Source organism: Trichosurus vulpecula, chromosome 6 (assembly GCF_011100635.1).
Source record: "Trichosurus vulpecula isolate mTriVul1 chromosome 6, mTriVul1.pri, whole genome shotgun sequence".
Classification (NCBI taxonomy): Eukaryota; Metazoa; Chordata; class Mammalia; order Diprotodontia; family Phalangeridae; genus Trichosurus; species Trichosurus vulpecula.
In genome coordinates, this window is record NC_050578.1 from 80172976 (window position 1) to 80187882 (window position 14907).

Genomic DNA, 14907 nt, shown 5'->3' on the forward strand with positions numbered 1-14907 from the left:
GGTATAACAGACAGAGGAAGCCCAAGCTACTGCAGCTACAATTTTGAAGGTGTGAAGGGATCAGTTTTTATAATATTTAAAATGCAAAATGATACTAAATGATAAGTGAGAGCTGATAGCCATTCCTGGTCCCCATCCCAAAAAAGTGATCAAGAAAATATCAATAATAACTGACTCATATTCCCTTTTTCCATTTCTAGAAAATCTTTAATTAGTTACACACATTTTGACAGCATCTCCTCTCCAATGGAGGCATGAGAAGGGAACAGTCAGGCTTTCATGAATGATACTCCGAAGAAGACCACATCTTGATAGTTACACGAGAAACAGAAAACAAGATCTTATTATGTTGACTGTTCCTATAAAAGAAAGCATCCGATTCAGTAGAGCAAAACTCTCCCTTGAAGGCTATCTGAGGACTAGGTGTCTCCCATGCACATGGTGAAATATTCAAGATTCCTTTAAGGACATGGCTGTGAATATTCTCAGAAACCTGTCACCTGCTTGTAAGTCCTTTTATTATTTCAGCAACCTGTAGCTTAATCTTTTTAATGAACCAGTGTTATCTACAAGGCAAGAGCAATCACTGCTTTTTTCTTAAAGTAAAATTAAAAGAATAATCCATTAGCAGAGAATGCACAAGATTTTGTGAGCTGCCAAATTGAGAATCATTCCATACATGAAAAATAAATATAATGTAGAAATAAACAGCTTTGTAGTAAAATATAGAGGTTTTGACTCTTGGCTGATAAATAAACCACATGACATCAATCTTATTTTCGTGCCAGGTAGCAGGAGTTGTCTAGTAAATGACCTTCTTGGCTGCCAGAAGGGTATTCCTCAGAAGCATGGCCACAGTCATAGGTCCCACACCACCTGGAACTGGAGTGATAAACTTCGCTTTCTTCTTAACTTCTGATAAAAGAAACAGAGGACAGAACATATGTTATCGTGACACATTATTCAGATCATACTCCATGTCAATATAATAAATGATCCATCAAAGAATGTGGACATCAATACATTGTATATATATATATGTATATATATATATATATATATATATATATATATATATATATATATATGTGTGTGTGTGTGTGTACTTCTGCATGAAACCCCTCTCTGTGTTGAGAGATACAAGAGGGAGGGAGGGAGGGAGGGAGGAGGAGGAGAGGAGAGAGAGAGAGAGAGAGAGAGAGAGAGAGAGAGAGAGAGAGAGAGAGGGAGGGAGAGAGAGAGAGGAGGAGGAGAAGAAGAAGAAGAAGAAGAAGAAGAAGAAGAAGAAGAAGAAGAAGAAGAAGAAGAAGAAGAAGAAGAAGAAGAAGAAGAAGAAGAAGAAGAAGAAGAAGAAGAAGAAGAAGAAGAAGAAGAAGAAGGAAGAGGAGGACGTGGAGGAGAAGGACGAGGAGGAGGAGGAGGAGGGGGAGGAGGAGGTTCAAAGTTACTCTTTGTCCTTCCCCATAGTAATCCCTTGTGTCAAGTAAACACTTGCTCATAATAAAATAAAAATTGGGTTTTTTTAATCTGGAGATAAAACCCATTATAAAGACACAGATAGCAGAACAGGCAAGATTTTAAAGAGACCAAGAAACTCCCAAGGGTAAGTGATTCCAGTTCAGCAGGCAGAGATGAGGCAGAGGAGAGGGGGAAGGGAAGATAGGACTAATGCACCAGGATTTCAGCATGGCACCAAATTGCGGGCAAGAAGATCACTTCCTGAATTATATTTAATTGGGGAAGCTGACTGTTGATGCTAGAGCTCCCCCAAGAACCCCAGGGCTCCAGAGTTCCCTGGCTTCTCCTATAGGAGCGCCACCATCCTTCCATTTACTCAAGTTGGAAACTGCTCAGTCATTCTGTTCTTTTCACACACTCACGCCACACATACAATCAGTTACCAAATCTCAGTGTTTCTATCTCTATAATATCTCTCATATATGTCACCTTTTAATTTAAACAGCCACCACCCTAAGTTCAGTCCCATCTCTCTCTCTCATCTGAATTCTCTCCTATCTCCAAGGCTTTGTTCTCTCTGTTCCCAGTGTTTGGAATGCACCTGTTTCTCATCTCCATTTCTTAAAACCTGATTTTCTTTCAGGACACAGCTCAAATATGATCACCTCCAGCATGAAGTCTTTCCTGATTCCCACTACTGCTAGTACCTCCACCTATCTGATTACCTTGGTTTTCTTTTGTATGTATTTTTATAAACCTATGTTTATAATAGTAGCCTCCTTCTTGAGACTACTTTTTTCTGATCTTTATATCTCTAGCACCTTGCATATGGTTGTTGTTTAGGGATTTTCCAGTTGTATTTGACTCTTTGTGACCCATTTGGGGTTTTCTTGATAAAGATACTGGTTTGCCATTTCCTTCTCCAGCTCATTTTACAGATGGAGAAATTGAGGCAAACAGGGTTAAGTGACTAGCCCAGGGTCACACAGCTAGTAAGTGTCTGAGGCCAGATTTGAACTTGTGAAAATGAATTCAAATGAGACTCCAGGCTTGGCACTCTATCCACTGCTCCACCCAGTTGCCTTGCAATGGTAGGCACTTAATATATATTTGATTGATTTCAGCCTGAAGGAGTAGTTGCTGTAAAGTATTTATAGAAGCCCCCCAGAACATGTCTACATTTAACTTTCTATCAATGCACCAATTTATGAGGAAAACTTAGCAAAAGTCTGAAACTTTGCCTCCATATTTCCCATTGATTTTTAAATTAATATTTTCCCCATAACAAACACCTTTCAGCAAATCCCCCTGAACCCTCCTCCTGCAACCACAAAGTGGATTTTCTGATGTTAATTTGTTGTTAACAACAAAGGATACCATTGAGTTTCCAGCCTTAAAAAGATGGAAGGAAAAATAATTAAGACTGTATCATTGTCACTCAAGGAAGTAAAATGTTACCAAGGACTACACTAACCTCGGAATTTTCTTCTTCCAAAATTAGGGAAGGATTCTTGGAGGAAGAGTGATTAGACAGAATGCGGAGGGAGAGGAAAGCATCAGAGGAAAGCACTGAGAATAAAAATATCGCCTCTAGAATCAAAGTATTTAAGTTAAAATCCCAGTTTTCAACTTGGTCATTGTATGATGTTGGGAAAATCATTTTGACTCTCTCTGATTTTGTCAAATGACAAATGGAAGAGATCATCCCTAAAGTAGCTTCTGGCTCTAAATCAATATGATGATATGTAGAAGAGTGAAAAAGTGACCCCTAAACCAAGTTAATTTCCCTAAAGTGTCAGGAGGTACCTCTAACAACAAAATAAAGAAACAAAGGCAATGATGAGATTTAAAATATCACATCAGAACCAAAATGCTTTTTGTATTCCCATGCTGTCTAGGAGTCCTTTCTCACTCATCAAAAGGCAGGTTGGTGAAGTGGAAACAGCACAGAATTCAGAGGGACATGAATTCAAATCCAGGATTTAACATGCACTACCTGTGTGCCCTTGGAGATATCATTTAGTCTCTCTTGGCTAACTTCCCCATTTTGAAAAATGAGTCATAGAGTGGTGGTGTATAGTCAAAATGGCGAATAAAAGCACTCTTTTTTCCTTAGCTCTCCCAATACAACCACTCCACAATAACCTAGAAAATACTCCAGACCAAATTCTGATGGGAAAAGTTAAGGAAAAGTCAGTTTTCCATCCCAGGGCAGCTTGGGCAGATGAACAGGCTTATGCAGATAATGTAGTGGGAGTTGACCAGGAGCATATCATGGCAGCAGGTGGAAGCAGCACTTGGCTGTGGTGGCAGCAGAATTGGGTAGCAGCCCAGAGACCAAGGACAGTAAAGGAACTAAACACTCAGGCAGAAAAAGATGCCAGGGGACTCCTGTCCTAGCACTAGGCATAGGAAAGTATGCCATTTATGAACTCTGTTGCCCATTACCCAGTTCTATGTCATAGTTTCATGGCCAAGAGGAATAGTCTCAGACATGATGGCACAGGGGCCCTACCTGCATAAGCAGAAAGAAAAAAGTTCTAGAACTATAGCTATGTGGCTCTGAGTCCAAGAATGAAATAAAACTCAGTTCTAACTTTTAATCCCTCACATAGGTCTACAGTGGAATAAACCAAATCAGGGAACCAAAACCCAGGAGCAACTGGCAGTTCAGTTGCTCTGAATTTTCTGCACTTCTCTGTAGGCTGTGATTAAGTCCAACAGTAGTCTAGAGAAGCTCAACCATGCATAAGTCAAAAGCCCCAAACCAGGTTAGAAATTTGTAGAACATAGACCAGGTAGGCAGTGAACAGGTCTCTTCCCAGATCACATTACTTTGGAATGACCAAAAATTTACAGGGCCCCAGATGGAGTTGTGAAAGCAGAAGAATAACAAAAAGACAGAAGCTCAGGCCAGACATTCCCCAAAGGTGAGTAGAACACAATTCTGATATAAAGTTCAAAGTCAAGAAATAGGCTGGAAAAATGAGAACAAGAATGGCTCTTACCATAAAAACTCCTCTGGAGGAGGGGAAGTTCAAGACACCAATACAGAGGAACATAATTACTTGAAAATACCAAAAAGCAAAGCTTCCAAGAAAATAGCTTAGACAGAAGCCAAAAAGAACCCCTAAGAGATTAAAGAACAAAACATTGAGAAAATAAATGAGAACAATGCAAGAAAATTGTGAAAGAAGAATTAACAGCTTGGTCAAATCAGTACAAAAAATGATTAAGAAAATAAAATTGCAGTTGCCTAGTGGAAACTAATGACTCCGTGAGACATCAAGAAACAATAAAACAAACTCAAAAGACTGAAAGAAAGAAAGAAAATGTGAAATATCTCATAGAAAAAAGTGACATGGAAAACTGATCAAGGAGAGATAGTTTAAGAATCATTGGACTACCTGAAAGACATGAATAAAAAAAATCTAGACATCATATTTCAAGAAATTATGAAGCAAAACTGCTCAGATATATAAGCACCAAAGGGCAGACCCAGCAACATCACTACTGTAACCTAATCCCAAAAAAGATCAAAGAAAAAGAAAAAGCACCCAAATGTATATTAAAAAATTTTTACAGCTCTTTTTTATGTTGGCCAAGAATTGGAAAATGGAGCCATCAACTGGGGAATGGATGAAAAAGTCATGGCATTTGAAAGTGACGGAATAATATTGTACTGTTAGAAATGATGCAGAGTGTAAAACCTATGTTGAATTGCTTGCCTTCTCAAAGACTAAGGAGGGGAGGGACAGAGAGAATTTGGAATTCAAAATTTTTGAAATGGATGTTAAAAAATTATTTTACATGAAATTGAGGAAAAATAAAATATTAAATTAAAAAAAGAAAAATAAATATATAAAATATTTAAATAATAATATGATACAGGGGATGGTTTCAGAAAGAGCTGGGAAGACTTACATGAACTGATAGACCTCTAAGGCGAGTACTGATGGACTTAGCATACAGATGGAAGCTTATTTTTTTAATCTCTTTTTCTTTCTTTGGCTAATGTTAAAATTTGTCTTGCATGACTTTATATATGTGATGAATTCTGTATTTCTTGCCTTCTCAATGGGCAGGGGAGCAGATGGGGAGAGGGATACAATCTGGAATGGGAAATAGAATAAAATTGAATTTTAAAAAATCATAACCCTGAATGACAATGGAATAAACTCAGTAATAAAACAGAAGATTGCAGAATGGATTAGAAAGAAGAGTTAGAACTATGTTGCTTAAAAGTAATATTCTTAAAATGTAAAGATTCACTTTGGACAACAGTAACAAAAAACAACCCAGAATACTGAAGGGGTTAGACTAGATAACGTCTAAAGTTCCTTCCAGCTCTAGATCTATCATATTTTTCCCTTCTATTATGACCTCTACTTAGTGTTTCACAGCTAGTCTAATCACATAGCACTCTTCTTCATGTCAGGACAGATCAATGATCATTACTTCAGAAAGTTTGAGTTGTAGCCATATAATGGCTACCCAGACATGCTGGTGAGTTAAACAAGGCATCTGAGAAAGCAAGATTGTGTGACAATAAACTGGAGCTGCACTTATGAATATAAAGAGAGTTAAACATTAGAAAAAAATCATAAATAAAACAAATTGTATGAATAACAAAATGAAAGACAGTAACAAGGAGAGGCAAAGTAAATTATATTTCTCATTAGACTCACTGCCTCTCATTCATCCAGTATTTATCATTTTCCTTGGCAATGTACTTTCTTTCCAAATGCAACCAATTTGAAAATCATCTAAGTAAGCAGAGATTTTCACAGATGAAATTTAAACATTTGCCTAGTGTGTGATTTAATGAGCTCAGTCAATATTAGTAAATGCTTTTGAATTTGTCAAAGGGGCTCCAGCATAGGTGGTGATAATGCCAGTAACTCATCATATAACTTAAATCAATGAAAAAGAAAGTACAAGATAATATCAAGACAACAAATGTTTATTAAACACTTAAGTGTGCCAGGTACTGTGCTCAACATTTGGGATACAAAGATAGGCAAAAACATAGTCTCAGTTCTCAAGCAATCTAATGGGGAAGACAACCTGAAATCAACAAAATGAAACAAATCACACACAGGAAAAATTGGAGATAATTAACAGAGGAAACACATTAGAATTAAGGGAGACCAGGAGAAGCTTCTTGTAAAAAGTAGGATTTTAGTTGGAACTTCAAGGAAGCAGGTAGGTAGAGATGAGGAGGCAAAGAATTCCAGGCACAGGAGACAGCCAATGAAAATGTATAGCGTCATCTTGTGTAAGGAAGGGAAAGGAGGTCAATGTCACTGAATCATAGAGTACATGGAGGCGTGTAAAGTCTAATAAGTGTAGACATGTAAGGAAATAAGGGTACAAGTTTTAAAGACTTTTGAATGCCAAACAAAGGGCTTTATATTTAATCCTGGAGGTGATAGGGAGCCACTGAAGTTTATTTGTGGGGGAAGGAGAGAAAGAAAGAAAGAAAGAAAGAAAGAAAGAAAGAAAGAAAGAAAGAAAGAAAGAAAGAAAAAAAGGAAAGGAGGAAGGAAGGAAGAAAGAAAGGAAGGAAGGAAGGAAGAAAGAAAGAAAGAAGAGGAAGGAAGGAAGAAAGAAAGGAAGGAAGGAAGGAAGAAAGAAAGAAAGAAAGAAAAAAAGGAAGAAAGGAAGAAAGAAAGAAAGAAAGAAAGAAAGGGAGGAAGGAAGGAAGGAAGGAAGGAAGGAAGGAAGGAAGGAAGGAAGGAAGGAAGAAGGAAGAAGGAAGGAAGGAAGGAAGGAAGGAAGTAAAGAAAGAAGGAAGGAAAGAGAAAGAAAGAAAGAGAGACAGAGAGAGAGAGAGAGAGAGAGAGAGAGAGAGAGAGAAAGAGAGAGAGAAAGCAAGAAAGCAAGCAAGCAAGCAGTAAAGAAAGAAAGAAAGACAGAAAGGAAAGATATGACTTATCTTATAAAAATATGGTAATAATATAATTCATTTGGGGCACTATCAGTGGAGAAAGGGGCACTTGGCACTACCAGATCTCAAACTATACTACCGAATGTTAAAGACTAAAAAAAAAAAAAAGTAAAGCATAATTTACATATAAACGAGAACAATCATGTAATGTGTGATAATCCCATGAATACAAATAAATGGGGATGGGACCTTGTCTTTGACTGGAACTACTGCTACTATTTCAGTGTTGTTCTAACAAATGTGTTTATAAAATACCAGCGCTAACTCTGAACTGTGATTAATCAAGTGAGAAAACTGATTTCACTTCAGGCTGCTACTAAGGAAAACAACAGACACTTTCTCTTCCTCAATACAGTAACTTCACAAATATTCCATTGTGAGAATTCATTTTTATTGGCCAGTCTTTCCCTGAGGGTAGACTGAGGCTTCTACCTGCTTGGGTTTAGGCATAGCATGTCATTTTTCTAAGGATCAACTGAAGTACAACGAGTTTCATGATTACTAGGCTGGCCATTTGGTCAGGATTTTTGGGGGGAGAGGGAGGGATGACAGCCCATATGTAATGAACCCATTGGTCTCCATTACCCAATAAATAAAGAAGTTCAAAATACCTGAGTCATTTTGTTGGAATGAAACCAGTGGTAACAGCCCAAAGGCCTTTTCCTAGCATTAGGGAATTTGAATATTAGCTAGATACCATTTTCCCAGAAGTCTTCTCCTCAAAACCTGACACCTTCTCCACTCCACCCACCCATCATGAATCAGCACCCATCTCCAGGTCCAGGTTCCTCATTCCATCCCTCCAGTGCCTGGTCCTGCTTACTTCAGATAAGTACTCTATAAAAACCCACCAGACTTTACTGATTTTGTTGCCCAATCTATCTAGGGCCTCCAGCAAAGTGCTAAATTCCACCAAAGATCCAAGTAATCCTCACCTGCTTCCATCATCCCCTCTGCCTCCCATTCCTTACTATACACATATCTCCTGGATATAGCTGGTTTACTATATTTTTTTCTGTACTCCATGTCTCCTTGTACTGAACCATTGATAAACCAATTTACTGCCCATGAATTGAGATGCCATGAAACAAAGAAAATATTAAATGTCCTTCAGTACAGAGTGGCCCCCTTTTACTTTTGAAAGTAACAAGAGAGCAAGGGAAAGTTGGCAGAGGATGCTAAGAATCATACAGAGTGCCAATAAACTTTAGCTGGGCTATTTGTAATCAAAATCTCAGCTCCTTATCCAATGACTAATTCATGAACATATTGATGGAAGAAGTGAATCATATTAATCTTGACATTTTTGCCATAAGCTAAATCAAAAGAAAGAAGCAAATTTCAGCTAAATCACAGATTCTCCTTGGAGAGCCAAAGAGAGGAGTTAGGAAAGTGTTTTATGGGAACTCTCAAAGGCAATAAGAAAGATTATTTTGTGAGATTTTGGTCATTACACACTAACTAATAATACTTACAAAAAGACCACCATTAAATAATTGTAGTTTAATACTAATATCAATGTCTGAGGATGAAGAAGTTGAGAAATTCAATGAAGAACTTGATAAGATCCAATATATATTATGATAGTAACTGACTTCACTGGCAAAGGTGGGGGAAATTGAGAATTGTGAGAAATATACATAAAAGTATGATTCAGGAAGAAGTGATGAAAGAAACCAAAGACTTGTAAATAATACAAAAGCCTCATACCTTTATATAATTAACAATTTTCTAGGAAAAGAATTTGTAGGATTTGGATATAGTTAGCACCAAATAACATTACAAGAAAATGAGAGATTATATTTTAACAGACAAGAAAAGATTTGATATTGGTGTGGGATTTATCATTTCCTCTCTCTACAGCCAATTGGCTTATCAAAGCTAAGATTAGAATAAATTTTCAAGTCAAGTGATGAAGATGATGGTGAAAAAAGGATTTGTACACAATTAAAACACCTAAATTTTAAACTATTTAAATGAGTAATCAAAAGCGGAAAATGGATAGCAGAAAGGACATTGATACCAATTATAACAACTGTATGTAGATGTTTATCCATAGTGAATGAATTGTAATAACAAGGAGACCAAAAGAGCCCCAAAAGTACCTTAGTTAGCAAATATGGAACCTAATTTCCAAAGATAGAGAGATAGCTTCCAAGGGCAATACTCCATTAGAAAATAAACTCATTTGTAAAATCTAACAAAGAAGGATGATAGGCATATGTGAAGAGTACCACCTTATAATGCAGACTGAAGCAGTAGAGGATAAAACTACTTTAAAGACAACTCAGCAAAGACACTCAATTAACCAAGGTATTTAAGGATGAAAACAGATGGAAGAATATTTTCTGGGCTGAACCAGATTCAGGCTGGACTCATGGTAGTTTAGGCTTGATATTAGAACAAAATGGGACATCAATTAACAATGAATGGAGCACATTTTTTTTTACCATTTTGCACTTGACTGAAAAGATATAGAGGACATAGATCCCACTGTCCTTATTGTTAGCTGATGACGAAAAATAATGCAAGTCAGTTGAGGAAAATATTTTCTCATAGGATCTTTTTTAAATGAGGTGTCTCTAATCCATTTGTCAAAATCATTCAAGATGACTTAAAAGATAGAACAACAGAAATTAACTGTTCAGTGATCTTTTTTACTCCTTTTTTTAAGAGGGGGGAAGGCAGGGCAATTGGAGTTAAGTGACTTGCCCAAGGTCACACAGCTAGTAAGTGTGACAAGTGTCTGAGGCTGGATTTGAACTCAGGTCCTCCTGACTCTAGGAACAAGCCCTAGTGCCCTGAATCAGTGAGCTGTGGCAGCTACTAGACTTCTCAACCCACAAACACCAAAGACAACAGAGAAGGTTAGTGGGAAAAACTTCGGGGGACAGAGTGAAAGGAGTTTGAGGTTTAGCCACTGCCCAGGGGGCAGCGGAGGAGGCGCAGCTACACAACTACAGTTGCTTCCAGCCCCAGGCCCACCTGCTGGGAGGAATTAAGTGGCTGACCTGAGCCGGAGTGCAGAGCCAGCTTAGATCTGAGTCCTGGGGGCAGAGCCAAGATGGCGGCTGAAAAGCAGGGACTAGTGTGAGCTCCCCGCCAAGTCCCTCCAAAAACCCATAAAAAATAGCTCTGAACCAATTCTAGAACTGCAGAACCCACAAAACAGCAGAGGGAAGCAGGGCTCCAGCCCAGGACAGCCTGGATGGTCTCTGCGTGTGGTCTATCCCACACCGAGCTGGGAGCAGAGTGGAGCAGAGCCCAGTGTGAGTGGTGCAGACCAACCAGACCAGGAGCCAGGCAGAGCATACCCTAGCACCCTGAATCAGTGAGCTGCAGCGGTTATCAGACTTCTCAAACCACAAACACCAAAGACAACAGAGAAGGTTAGTGGGAAAAGCTGCGGGAGTGGAAGGAGTTTGTGGTTTGGCTATGGCCCCAGGGGCAGCAGAGGTAGGGCAGCTACAGAAGGACAGCTGCAGTTGCTTCCAGCCCCAGGCCCACCTGGTGGGAGGAATTAAGTGGCGGATCAGAGCAGGAGTGCACAGCCTGCTGAAGATCTAAGCCCAGTCCAGGTTGGGGGTTCTTGGGGAAGCAGGAGTGCAGGTGTGGCAGAGCTGGCGCATCCCCCCAAGCGTGGAACATAGAACTCTTTAGTCTACAAGCAGTCATACCCCGCTGAAAAACTCAAGGGTCAAGTTAGTTGGTTGGGAATGTGGCCAGGCAGCGAAAATGCACCCAGATTCAGTCTCAGACTCTGGAATCCTTCTTTGGTGACAAAGAAGACCAAAACATACAGCCTAAAGAAGTCAACAAAGTGCAAGAGCCTACACCAAAAGCCTCCAAGAAAAACATGAACTGGTCTCAGGACACGGAAGAGCTCAAAAATGATTTGGAAAAGCAAGTTAGAGAAGTAGAGGAAAAATTAGCAAGAGAAATGAGAAGGATGTGAGAAAACCATGAAAAACAAGTCAATGACTTCCTAAAGGAGACCCAAAAAATGCTGAAAAATACACTGAAGAAAGCATACCTTAAAAAATAGACTAACTCAAATGGTAAAAGAGCACCAAAAAGCCAATGAGGAGAAGAGTGCCTTGAAAGGCAGAATTAGCCAAATGGAAAAGGAGGTCCAAAAGAGCACTGGAGAAAATAATACCTTAAAAATTAGATTGGAGCAAGTGGAAGCTAGTGACTTTATGAGAAATCAAGATATTATAAAACAGAACCAAAGGAATGAAAAAATGGAAGACAATGTGAACTATCTCATTGGAAAAACCACTGACCTGGAAAATGGATCCAGGAGAGATAATTTAAAAATTATTGGACTACCTGAAAGCCATGATCAAAAAAAGAGCTTAGATACCATCTTTCAAGACATTATCAAGGAGAACTGCCCTGATATTCTAGAGCCATAGGGCAAAATAGAAATGGAAAGAATCCACAGATCGCTTCCTCAAATAGATCCCAAAAAGAAATCTCCTAGGAATATTGTTGCCAAATTCCAGAACTTCCAGATCAAGGAGAAAATACTGCAAGCAGCCAGAAAGAAACCATTTGAGTACTGTGGAAACATAATCAGAATAATCCAAGACCTAGCAGCTTCTACATTAAGAGATCGAAGGGCTTGGAATAAGATATTCTGGAGGTCAATGGAGCTAGGATTAAAACCAAGAATCACCTACTCAGCAAAACTGAGTATCATGCTCCAAGGCAAAATATGGATTTTCAATAAAATAGAGGACTTTCAAGCTTTCTCAATGAAAAGACCAGAGCTGAGTAGAAAATTTGACTTTCAAACACAAGAATCAAGAGAAGCATGAAAAGGTAATCAAGAAACGGAAATTGCAAGGGACTTACTAAAGTTGAACTGTTTTGTTTACATTCCTACATGGAAAGATGATGTGTATGATTCATGAGACCTCAGCATTAGGGTAGCTGAAGGAATATTCATATATATATACATATATATATAATATATATTTATGTTTATGTATATATATATGTATATGTGAGTGTGTATGTATGTATATATGTATGTGTGTGTATGTATATATATATACATATATATATATATATATAGAGAGAGAGAGAGAGAGAGAGAGAGAGAGAGAGAGAGAGACGGCACAGGGTGAGCTGAAGATGAAGGGAAGATTTCTAAAAGAAATAAGATAAAATTAATGGATGAGAGAAGAATATACTGAGAGAGGGAGATAGGGAGAGATAAAATGGGGTAAATTATCTTGCATAAAAGTGGCAAGAAAAAGCAGTTTTGTAGGAAGGGAAGAGAAGTCAGTTGAGGGGGAATGAGTGAATCTTGCTCTCATCAGATTTGACCTGAGGAGGGAATACCATACATACTCAATTGGGTAGCTTACCCCACAGGAAAAAAGGAGGAAGAAGAAGATAAAAAGGGGGGATGATAGAAGTGAGGGAAGATTGGGGTGGAGATAATCAAAAAGAAACATTTTCAAAAGGGGACAGGGTCAAGGGAGAAAATTAAATAAAGGGGGATAGGTTAGGAAGGAGCAAAATATAGTGAGTCTTTCACAACATGAGTATTGTGGAAGGGTTATACATAATGATATGCATGTAGCCTATGTTGAATTGCTTGACTTCTTAGGGAGGGTGGGTGGGAAGGGAAGAGGGGAGAGAATTTGGAACTCAAAGTTTTAAAAACAGATGTTCAAAAACAAACAAAAAAAAAAGTTTTGGCATGCAACTACAAAATAAGATACACAGGCAATGGGGCATAGAAATTTATCTTGCCCTACAAGAAAGAAAGGGAAAAGGGGATGGGAGGGGAGTGGGGTGACAGAAGGGAGGGCTGACTAGGTAACAGGGCAACCAGAATACAAGCCATCTTGGAGTGGGGGACAGGGTAGAAATGGGGAGAAAATGTGTAATTCAAACTCTTGTGAAAATCAATGCTGAAAACTAAATACATTCAATAAAAAAATAATATAAAAAAAATCTGAGTCCCGGTCCGGGTTGGCAGTTCTTGGCGGAGGAGTAGTGCTGGTGTGGCAGACCTTGCTGGGTAGCTCTGAAAACAACAGTGCAGCCACTCAAGCTTGGAACAAAGTACTCCATACTCTACAAGCAGTCATAGACCCCTCGAAAAACTCAGGGGTCAAGTAGGTTGGCTGGAAATATGGCCAGGCAGGAAAAACGGGCTCATATTCAGACTCAGACATTGGAATTTTTCTTTGGTGACAAAGAAGACCAAAACATGCAGCCAGAAGAGGTCAAAAAGTCAAAGAGCCTACAACAAAATCCTCCAAGAAAAATATGAACTGGTTTCAGGCCATAGAAGAGCTCAAAAAGGATTTGGAAAAGCAAGTTAGAGAAGTGGAGGAAAAATTGGGAAGAGAAATGAGAGTGGTGTGAGAAAACCATGACAAATAAGTCAAGGACTGACTAAAGGAGACCCAAAAAAATACTGAAGAAAATAACACCTTAAAATAGACTAACTCAATTGGCAAAAGAGCTCCAAAAAGCCAATGAGGAGAAGAATGCCTTGAAAGGCAGAATTAGCTACATGGAAAAGGAGGTCCAAAGCCCACTGAAGAAAATACTACCTTAAAAATTAGATTGGAGCAAATGGAAGCTAGTGACTTTATGAGAAATCAAGATATTATAAAACAGAACCAAAGGAATGAAAAAATGGAAGACATGTGAACTATCTCATTGGAAAAACCACTGACCTGGAAAATAGATCCAGGAGAGATAATTTAAAAATTATTGGACTACCTAAAAGCCATGATCAGAAAAAAAAAAAGCCTAGACATCATCTTTCAAGACATTATCAAGGCGAACTGCCCTGATATTCTAGAGCCAGGGGGTAAAATAGAAATTGAAAGAATCCACTGATCGCCTCTTGAAAACAATCCCCAAAAGAAAACTTCTAGGAATGTTGTTGCCAAGTTCCAGAGCTCCCAGATCAAGGAGAAAATACTGTAAGCAGCCAGAAAGAAACAATGTGAGTATTGTGTAAATACAAGCAGGGTAACACAAAATCTAGCAGCTTCAACATTAAGGGATTGAAGGCCTTGGAATATGATATTCCAGAGGTCAATGGAGCTAGGATTAAAACCAAGAATCACCTACCCAGCAAAACTGAGTATCATACTCCAAGGAAAAATATGGATTTTCAATAAAATAGAGAACTTTCAAGCTTTCTCAGTGAAAAGACCAGAACTGAATAGAAAATTTGATTTTCAATCCCAAGAATCAAGAGAAGCATGAAAAAGTAAAACAAGAAAGAGAAATCATAATGGACTTACTAAAGTGGAACTGTTTTGTTTACATTCCTACATGGAAAGATGATGTGTATAATTCATGAGACCTCAGTGTTAGGGTAGCTGAAGGGAATATACATAGAGAGAAAGAGAGTACAGGGTGAGTTGAATATGAAGGGATGATATCTGAAAAAAATAAATCAAATTAAGGGATGAGAGAAGAACATATTGAGAGAGGGGGAAAGGGAGAGATAGAAT

At 38.5% G+C, this 14907-nt stretch overlaps 1 protein-coding gene across 2 annotated transcripts in view; it reads right to left on the reverse strand.

Annotated features, from left to right (window-relative positions):
• Positions 1-224: 224 nt before the first annotated feature.
• MTHFD2L (methylenetetrahydrofolate dehydrogenase (NADP+ dependent) 2 like) overlaps positions 225-14907 on the reverse strand; it is a 130843-nt gene continuing 116160 nt past the window's right edge. For both annotated transcript variants that reach the window (XM_036763934.1, XM_036763935.1), the window contains one exon: positions 225-915. In XM_036763934.1, coding sequence (XP_036619829.1) covers positions 803-915 — 113 coding nt within the window. In that variant the 3' untranslated portion in view covers positions 225-802. The remainder of the gene's footprint in view (positions 916-14907) is intronic.